Source organism: Cherax quadricarinatus, chromosome 91, assembly GCF_038502225.1.
Source record: "Cherax quadricarinatus isolate ZL_2023a chromosome 91, ASM3850222v1, whole genome shotgun sequence".
NCBI lineage: Eukaryota > Metazoa > Arthropoda > Malacostraca > Decapoda > Parastacidae > Cherax > Cherax quadricarinatus.
The window spans coordinates 3,250,720-3,261,457 of NC_091382.1; the positions used below are offsets into that span (position 1 = coordinate 3,250,720).

At 45.7% G+C, this 10,738-nt stretch overlaps 1 protein-coding gene across 1 annotated transcript; it reads right to left on the bottom strand.

Moving 5' to 3' along the window:
* Nucleotides 1-7,944: 7,944 nt before the first annotated feature.
* On the bottom strand, nt 7,945-9,785 carry LOC128704900 (oplophorus-luciferin 2-monooxygenase non-catalytic subunit). The gene is made up of 3 exons (XM_053800119.1): nt 8,937-9,785; nt 8,348-8,464; nt 7,945-8,184 (listed from the first exon to the last, which is right to left on the bottom strand). The coding sequence occupies exons 1-3, from the start codon at nt 9,736-9,738 to the stop codon at nt 8,012-8,014; spliced, it is 1,092 nt and encodes a 363-aa protein (XP_053656094.1). The 5' UTR covers nt 9,739-9,785; the 3' UTR covers nt 7,945-8,011.
* Nucleotides 9,786-10,738: the final 953 nt, after the last annotated feature.

The window sequence follows — 10,738 nt, forward strand, 5'->3', positions numbered from 1 at the left end:
AGAGTGAGAGAATACTTGTAGAGTGAGAGAATACTTGTAGAGTGAGAGAATACTTGTAGAGTGAGAGAATACTTGTAGAGTGAGAGAATACTTGTAGAGTGAGAGAATACTTGTAGAGTGAGAGAATACTTGTAGAGTGAGAGAATACTTGTAGAGTGAGAGAATACTTGTAGAGTGAGAGAATACTTGTAGAGTGAGAGAATACTTGTAGAGTGAGAGAATACTTGTAGAGTGAGAGAATACTTGTAGAGTGAGAGAATACTTGTAGAGTGAGAGAATACTTGTAGAGTGAGAGAATACTTGTAGAGTGAGAGAATACTTGTAGAGTGAGAGAATACTTGTAGAGTGAGAGAATACTTGTAGAGTGAGAGAATACTTGTAGAGTGAGAGAATACTTGTAGAGTGAGAGAATACTTGTAGAGTGAGAGAATACTTGTAGAGTGAGAGAATACTTGTAGAGTGAGAGAATAGAGTGAGAGAATGCTTGTAGAGTGAGAGAATACTTGTAGAGTGAGAGAATACTTGTAGAGTGAGAGAATACTTGTAGAGAGAGAATGAGAGAATACTTGTAGAGTGAGAGAATACTTGTAGAGTGAGAGAATACTTGTAGAGTGAGAGAATACTTGTAGAGTGAGAGAATACTTGTAGAGTGAGAGAATACTTGTAGAGTGAATACTTGTAGAGTGAGAGAATACTTGTAGAGTGAGAGAATACTTGTAGAGTGAGAGAATACTTGTAGAGTGAGAGAATACTTGTAGAGTGAATACTTGTAGAGTGAGAGAATACTTGTAGAGTGAGAGAATACTTGTAGAGAGAATACTTGTAGAGAGAATACTTGTAGAGTGAGAGAATACTTGTAGTGAGAATACTTGTAGTGAGAATACTTGTAGAGAGAATACTTGTAGAGTGAATACTTGTAGAGTGAATACTTGTAGAGTGAATACTTGTAGAGTGAGAGAATACTTGTAGAGTGAGAGAATACTTGTAGAGAGAATACTTGTAGTGAGAATACTTGTAGAGTGAATACTTGTAGAGTGAATACTTGTAGAGTGAATACTTGTAGAGTGAGAGAATACTTGTAGAGTGAGAGAATACTTGTAGAGAGAATACTTGTAGTGAGAGAATACTTGTAGAGTGAGAGAATACTTGTAGAGTGAGAGAATGCTTGTAGAGTGAGAGAATACTTGTAGTGAGAGAATACTTGTAGAGCGAGAGAATACTTGTAGTGAGAGAATACTTGTAGAGTGAGAGAATACTTGTAGAGTGAGAGAATACTTGTAGAGTGAGAGAATACTTGTAGAGCGAGAGAATACTTGTAGTGAGAGAATACTTGTAGAGAATTATTGTAGAGTGAGAGAATACTTGTAGAGTGAGAGAATACTTGTAGAGTGAGAGAATACTTGTAGAGTGAGAGAATACTTGTAGAGTGAGAGAATACTTGTAGAGTGAGAGAATACTTGTAGAGTGAGAGAATACTTGTAGAGTGAGAGAATACTTGTAGAGAGAATACTTGTAGAGTGAGAGAATACTTGTAGAGTGAGAGAATACTTGTAGAGTGAGAGAATACTTGTAGAGTGAGAGAATACTTGTAGAGTGAGAGAATACTTGTAGAGTGAGAGAATACTTGTAGTGAGAGAATACTTGTAGAGTGAGAGAATACTTGTAGAGTGAGAGAATACTTGTAGAGTGAGAGAATACTTGTAGTGAGAGAATACTTGTAGAGTGAGAGAATACTTGTAGAGCGAGAGAATACTTGTAGTGAGAGAATACTTGTAGAGTGAGAGAATACTTGTAGAGAGAATACTTGTGTAGAGTGAGAGAATACTTGTAGAGTGAGAGAATACTTGTAGAGTGAGAGAATACTTGTAGAGTGAGAGAATACTTGTAGAGTGAGAGAATACTTGTAGAGAGAATACTTGTAGTGAGAATACTTGTAGAGTGAGAGAATACTTGTAGAGTGAGAGAATGCTTGTAGAGTGAGAGAATACTTGTAGAGTGAGAAAATACTTGTAGAGTGAGAGAATGCTTGTAGAGTGAGAGAATACTTGTAGAGTGAGAGAATACTTGTAGAGTGAGAGAATACTTGTAGAGCGAGAGAATACTTGTAGTGAGAGAATACTTGTAGAGTGAGAGAATACTTGTAGAGTGAGAGAATACTTGTAGAGTGAGAGAATACTTGTAGTGAGAGAATGAGAGTGAGAGAATAGAGTGAGAGAATGCTTGTAGAGTGAGAGAATACTTGTAGAGTACTTGTAGAGAGAGAATACTTGTAGAGTGAGAGAATACTTGTAGAGTGAGAGTAGAGTGAGAGAATACTTGTAGAGTGAGAGAATACTTGTAGAGTGAGAGAATACTTGTAGAGTGAGAGAATACTTGTAGAGTCACAGAATACTTGTAGAGTGAGAGAATACTTGTAGAGTCAGAGAATACTTGTAGAGTGAGAGAATACTTGTAGAGTCAGAGAATACTTGTAGAGAGAATACTTGTAGAGTGAGAGAATACTTGTAGAGTGAGAGAATAATTGTAGAGTGAGAGAATACTTGTAGAGAGAATACTTGTAGAGTGAGAGAATACTTGTAGAGTGAGAGAATACTTGTAGAGTGAGAGAATACTTGTAGAGTGAATACTTGTAGAGTGAGAGAATACTTGTAGAGTGAGAGAATACTTGTAGAGTGAGAGAATACTTGTAGAGTGAGAGAATACTTGTAGAGTGAGAGAATACTTGTAGAGTGAGAGAATACTTGTAGAGAGAATACTTGTAGAGTGAGAGAATACTTGTAGAGTGAGAGAATACTTGTAGAGAGAATACTTGTAGAGTGAGAGAATACTTGTAGTGAGAATACTTGTAGAGTGAGAGAATACTTGTAGAGTGAGAGAATACTTGTAGAGTGAGAGAATACTTGTAGAGTGAGAGAATGCTTGTAGAGTGAGAGAATACTTGTAGAGTGAGAGAATACTTGTAGAGTGAGAGAATACTTGTAGAGAGAATACTTGTAGAGTGAGAGAATACTTGTAGAGTGAGAGAATACTTGTAGAGTGAGAGAATACTTGTAGAGTGAGAGAATGCTTGTAGAGTGAGAGAATACTTGTAGAGTGAGAGAATACTTGTAGAGTGAGAGAATACTTGTAGAGTGAGAGAATACTTGTAGAGTGAGAGAATACTTGTAGAGTGAGAGAATACTTGTAGAGTGAGAGAATACTTGTAGAGTGAGAATACTTGTAGAGTGAGAGAATACTTGTAGAGTCAGAGAATACTTGTAGAGTGAGAGAATACTTGTAGAGTCAGAGAATACTTGTAGTCAGAGAATACTTGTAGAGTCAGAGAATACTTGTAGAGTCAGAGAATACTTGTAGAGTCAGAGAATACTTGTAGAGTCAGAGAATACTTGTAGAGTCAGAGAATACTTGTAGAGTCAGAGAATACTTGTAGAGTGAGAGAATACTTGTAGAGAGAATACTTGTAGAGAGAATACTTGTAGAGAGAATACTTGTAGAGAGAATACTTGTAGAGTGAGAGAATACTTGTAGAGTGAGAGAATACTTGTAGAGTGAGAGAATACTTGTAGAGTGAGAGAATACTTGTAGAGTGAGAGAATACTTGTAGAGTGAGAGAATACTTGTAGAGTGAGAGAATACTTGTAGAGTGAGAGAATAAATTATTGAAATTAATTTCGAAGACAGGAATAAATAAGAGATAAAAACAGGGTGCTGAGGATGTCTACCCAGGATAGCACCTGCCCAGGATAGCACCTGCACAGGATAGCACCTGCCCAGGATAGCACCTGCACAGGATAGCACCTGCCCAGGATAGCACCTGCACAGGATAGCACCTGCCCAGGACAGCATCTACCCAGGATAGCACCTGCACAGGATAGCACCTGCACAGGATAGCACCTGCACAGGATAGCACCTGCACAGGATAGCACCTGCACAGGATAGCACCTGCCCAGGACAGCATCTACCCAGGATAGCACCTGCCCAGGATAGCACCTACCCAGGACAGCATCTACCCAGGATAGCACCTGCCCAGGATAGCACCTGCCCAGGATAGCACCTGCACAGGACAGCATCTACCCAGGATAGCACCTACCCAGGACAGCATCTACCCAGGATAGCACCTGCCCAGGATAGCACATACCCAGGACAGCATCTACCCAGGATAGCACCTGCCCAGGATAGCACCTGCCCAGGATAGCACCTACCCAGGACAGCATCTACCCAGGATAGCACCTACCCAGGACAGCACCTACCCAGGACAGCATCTACCCAGGATAGCACCTGCCCAGGATAGCACCTACCCAGGACAGCATCTACCCAGGATAGCACCTACCCAGGATAGCACCTACCCAGGACAGCATCTACCCAGGATAGCACCTACCCAGGATAGCACCTACCCAGGATAGCACCTACCCAGGACAGCACCTACCCAGGATAGCACCTACCCAGGATAGCACCTACCCAGGACAGCATCTACCCAGGATAGCACCTACCCAGGATAGCACCTACCCAGGACAGCACCTACCCAGGACAGCACCTACCCAGGACAGCACCTACCCAGGACAGCACCTACCCAGGACAGCACCTACCCAGGACAGCACCTGCCCAGGATAGCACCTACCCAGGATAGCACCTACCCAGGATAGCACCTGCACAGGATAGCACCTGCCCAGGATAGCACCTACCCAGGACAGCACCTACCCAGGATAGCACCTACCCAGGACAGCACCTACCCAGGATAGCACCTACCCAGGATAGCACCTGCCCAGGATAGCACCTACCCAGGACAGCACCTGCCCAGGATAGCACCTACCCAGGACAGCACCTGCCCAGGATAGCACCTGCCCAGGACAGCACCTACCCAGGATAGCACCTGCACAGGATAGCACCTGCCCAGGATAGCACCTACCCAGGATAGCACCTGCACAGGATAGCACCTACCCAGGATAGCACCTGCACAGGATAGCATCTGCCCAGGATAGCACCTACCCAGGATAGCACCTGCACAGGATAGCACCTGCCCAGAATAGCACCTACCCAGGATAGCACCTGCCCAGGATAGCACCTACCCAGGATAGCACCTGCACAGGATAGCACCTGCACAGGATAGCACCTGCACAGGATAGCACCTACCCAGGATAGCACCTGCCCAGGATAGCACCTACCCAGGATAGCACCTGCACAGGATAGCACCTGCACAGGATAGCACCTGCACAGGATAGCACCTGCACAGGATAGCACCTACCCAGGATAGCACCTACTCAGGATATCACCTACCCAGGATAGCACCTGCACAGGATAGCACCTACCCAGGATAGCACCTACTCAGGATAGCACCTGCACAGGATAGCACCTACCCAGGATAGCACCTACCCAGGATAGCACCTACCCAGGATAGCACCTACCCAGGATAGCACCTGCCCAGGATAGCACCTAGTCAGGATATCACCTACCCAGGATAGCACCTGCCCAGGATAGCACCTGCCCAGGATAGCACCTGCCCAGGATAGCACCTACCCAGGATAGCGCCTGCCCAGGATAGCGCCTGCCCAGGATAGCGCCTGCCCAGGATAGCACCTGCCCAGGATAGCACCTACCCAGGATAGCACCTACCCAGGATAGCACCTGCCTAGGATAGCGCCTGCCCAGGACAGCACCTACCCAGGATAGCACCTACCCAGGATAGCGCCTGCCCAGGATAACACCTACCCAAGATAGCACCTACCCAGGATAGCACTTACCCAGGATAGCATTTACCCTGGATAGCACCTACCCAGGATAGGACCTGCCCAGGATAGCATCTACCCAGGATAGCACCTACGCAGGATAGCACCTTCCCAGGATAGCACTTATTTAGGATAGTACCTACCCAGGACAGCACCTACCCAGGATAGCACCTACCCAGGATAGCGCCTGCCCAGGATAGCACCTGCCCAGGATAGCACCTGCCCAGGATAGCATCTACCCAGGATAGCACCTGCCCAGGATAGCACCTGCCCAGGATAGCACCTGCCCAGGATAGCACCTGCCCAGGATAGCACCTGCCCAGGACAGCACCTGCCCAGGATAGCACTTACCCAGGATAGCACCTACCCAGGGTAGCACCTGCCCAGGATAGCGCCTGCCCAGGATAGCGCCTGCCCAGGATAGCACCTGCCCAGGATAGCACCTTCCCAGGATAGCATCTACCCAGGATAGCACCTGCCCAGAATAGCACCTGCCCAGGATAGCACCTGCCCAGGATAGCACCTGCCCAGGACAGCACCTACTCAGGATAGCACCTACCCAGGATAACACCTACCCAGGATAGCACCTACCCAGGGTAGCACCTGCCCAGGGTAGCACCTACCCAGGGTAGCATCTGCCCAGGGTAGTACCTGTACAGGATAGCATTTACCCTGGATAGCACCTACCCAGGGTAGCACCTAGCCAGGGCAGCACCTGCCCAGGATAGCACTTACCCAGGACAGCACCTACCCAAGATAGCGCCTGCCCAGGATAGCGCCTGCCCAGGATAGCACCTACCCAGGATAGCGCATGCCCAGGATAGCACCTACCCAGGATACTACCTACGCTGGATAGCACCTACCCAGGATAGCATCTACCCAGAATAGCACCTACCCTGGGTAGCATCTACCCAGAAAAGCACCTACCCCGAATAGCACCTACCCAGGATAGCACCTGCCCAAGACTGCACCTGCCCAGGATAGCACTTGCCCAGGATAGCACTTACCCAGGACAGCACCTGCCCAGGATAGCACCTACCTAGGATAGCACCTGCCCAGGATAGCACCTGCCCAGGATAGCACCTGCTCACGGTAGCATCTGCCCAGGATAGTACCTGCCCAGGATAGCATTTACCCTGGATAGCACCTACCCAGGATAGGACCTGCCCTGGGTAGCATCTACCCAGGATAGCACCTACCCAGGATAGCACCTACCCAGGATAGCATCTTCCCAGGATAGCATCTACGCAGGATAGCGCCTACCCATGATAGCATCTGCCCAGGATAGCATCTACCTAGGACATCACCTACCCATGATAGCAGCTTCCCAGGGTAGCACCTTCCCAGGATAGCACTTACCCACAATAGCACCTAACCACGATAGCACTTACCCACAATAGCACCTACCCACGATAGCACCTAACTACGATAGCACATAACCACAACAGCACCCAACTACAACAGCACCTAACCACGATAGCACTCGGAATAATGAATTCCGAAAGGATGATGTCAATGCCTGCATTTTCCTTCGATCTGTTGCCAGCCATCCTAGTAATGTACATGACAGCTGTAACTGTTCTGGTGATGTGGTTTTCTTAGGTAACCTTGAAACATTCTCAGGTACCGTGGACGTAGCCAAGATTACAACGCATTTACTGTTGCTTGTGTGACCTAATTCACGTCTGCATAAATAACTCATTACGGTTGTGGCCAGATATAAATATGTAAGCAGTGCTTTTCCAATATGACTTAGTCAGCTATCACAACCTTGTGGACCAGTCCCTGGGCCCATTATGTGCCTCTAATGTTGAGGTACTGTCCCTGGGCCCATTATGTGCCTCTGTAATGTTGAGGTACTGTCCCAGGGCCCATTATGTGCCTCTAATGTTGAGGTACTGTCCCTGGGCCCATTATGTGCCTCTGTAATGTTGAGGTACTGTCCCTGGGCCCATTATGTGCCTCTAATGTTGAGGTACTGTCCCTGGGCCCATTATGTGCCTCTAATGTTGAGGTACTGTCCCTGGGCCCATTATGTGCCTCTGTAATGTTGAGGTACTGTCTCTGGACCCGTTATGTACCCCTAATATTTTGACTACTGCCCACAGGATGGATATGGGAATCATAACAGATACCTAACAGCTGGTGTAGACTCTTGGAGTTTTAATTATTCTTAATTTAGTGAAGACAGCAAGTCTATGGGATTACTGACACGAAATCAGATGGAAGGAACTTTTTACTGATGATTGATCAAGGAGACATAGCTTCTGCAAAACATACTCTGAAAATTATAACTCCGAGCAGTTATTAGGTAGACATAAATCACAGAAGAGTTGGACGTCAAGGTGGATGACTTGACCGCCACTCTTACAGGTGGTAGTGTTGGTGAAGATGCTGAGATCTGTTTGCTGGGGTGAAAATAAGATCCAGGCCATGTCGCAGCCACACCTCAGAGGGTTGCCTGGAAAGATACAATGCAAATAAGTCACTTTGACTTATGAAGGCTCTTGTTAGAACCTGGATATTATTGTATTTTCATCAAATACATGGAAAGTATCCCTAATTTAGGTATTGAAGTATTCTTGACTGGTTGTGAGAGGTCAAACAATATGCAGGATACTCACCTGCTAGGTCAAGAGTTCCCGTAGGTACAAGCTGATCAAATAGGTGACTCCATGAGTCCTCGTCCAGTTCAACTACTGTGTTGTTCCTCATTGAGACTACAGCATCAGGAAGCAACCCTGTTGTAGAAGATGTTGAGAAGTTAGGAACCACATACCTGTTTCCTCTGTATGACCACACACACCTGTGTTTTGTGTATGACCACACACACACACACCTGTGTCCTGTGTATGACCCCACACACACACACCTGTGTCAGTGTCCTGTGTGTGTGATGTTTACTCAAACTTGTTCATGTGTGACAACGATAATTTTTCAGAATTAATAACGAGGTACAGTGGAGAAGCAGTGTTGAAGCAGCAGTGTTGGAGGAGGGATTTCTTCCCTTCTAGCAAACTTGGTAATCTCGTAATATTGCGAGTTCAGTGTTAAGTGTTACTAACCTTTAGCAAGTGTTGTTGCAACACAAGTATAATATTAAGTGTTGTGATAATATCCATGTGCTATCGTAGGGTTGATGTAGCACTAATATAGCCCTGATATAGCATTAATATAGCATTAATACAGGGATGATAATGATGTAACATTCACCTTGAAAAGCGTCGTAGCTAATGCCTGTAATTTTGTTGTAGTCCAGATTGATGGTGGCTAAAGCGTTGCTCTGAGAGGCGATGTAATATTCATCCAGAAATGCAATCTCATTTCCCTCCAGGTCCACTACGGTAAGGTGTAGCAGATCCCAAACCCATTTAAATGGAAGTTCTTCCAGTTTATTTCGTGCCAAATATATTTCCCGTAACGCTGGTGTACCAAGGAAGTCAGTGAGTTGTATTTCTTCATTGCCACTGATGCTGAGAATTTCCAGCGAGTCAGACTGGATTGATGGCAGGACATCAATCTGGTTATCGTCAAGTATCAGCGTCTGAAGCTCTGTATACATTAGAAGAGTTTGAAATGGGAAATATGTTATTTTATTGTCTGAGAGGTTGAGATAGCTGAGGAATTTGTAAGAGTCGCTGAAAGTATTCTCCTCTATGGCTGTCAGCTTAGTTCCTGTGATGATGATTCTCTCAAAAGAAAGTCCAATGAATATATTCGGCTCAAGTGCGTTTAGATTATACTCCGGATCACTGGGATTCTGCTGAATCGTGAGCTCCACAAATTCACCGAAGGGAAACACGGAACTAAACACTCTGGCTAATTCGTCATTGCTCTTCACTAGGGAACAATCCAGACTCATATCAAAGTGGGGATCAGCTGTACATATGCAAGGTGAGATCTCCGTACTGCCAGGGCAAGGCCACTCCTTAGGCTGTGACTCTCTGATTGTGGATTCCGGAGTCACCACCACACCAAGCACCACCACACACGTCACCACAACCTTTAACACCATCCTGCACCAGTGTGCGTCTCCGTGTACATGTGAGCGAGATAATTTATTGTAGCTCACAGCTCACCTTATACCCAGCTTCACTAATCTTATCACACACCATAGTGTCCAAGAAATTTCCAGATACGGTGAATTACGCACGTAACAAACAAAACTGTAAAGTAAATGACGTATTTTAAACTCAGGAACCGCACCAGAAACAGACCACACACTGCCTGATTGTCTCTGTATTATGTTCAGTTCATAGCCTCTCAATTATTAATTATAATCAAAAAGAAGCGCTAAGCCACAAGGGTTATACAGCGCTGCAGGGTAGGGAAGGAAGCGAGGGTATTGGATGGCAGAAGGGAGGAGGGATGATCAGTAGGTTACAGAAAACAGCGGGGCAGGGGATAGTATGGGGGTAGAGGGTAGCAAGAGATTGAAGTAGAAAGGGTTGAAGGTATCAGAATTTGTGAAATAAGTCAGTTGTTGTCAAAAAGTCAATGAGAGAGTCTGGATGAAAGGTGGGTCCATCAGCGAGAAGGGAAGGTAAAGAGAGAGCAGCGGAGCGAAGACGACGACGGAGGTAAATTCTGCGTGCTCGTTGATAAAGTGGGCAGTCCAACAGAATGTGGCCGACTGATAATGGAACTTGGCAATTCTCACAGAGAGGAGCAGGGCGCCTCTCCATGAGATATCCATGAGTAAGACGAGTATGGCCAATGCGAAGACGGGAGAGAGTAGTCTCCCAACCTCGACACTGGTGATAAGAAGACGGCCAGTAACCTATACTCGGTTTAATAGATTGAAGTTTGTTGCCGAGCATAGTAGACCAACGTTGTTGCCAACGGGTGTGAAGGTGGGAAGATATTGCAGCAAAATAGTATGTAAATGGAATACCTCTACATGAAACTGGTAGGTCATGTACTGTTGACCGCGCAGCAGTGTCTGCCTGTTCATTGCCCTGTACATCAACATGACCAGGGACCCAACAAAAAACAATGTCTTTATGCTTGGTAAA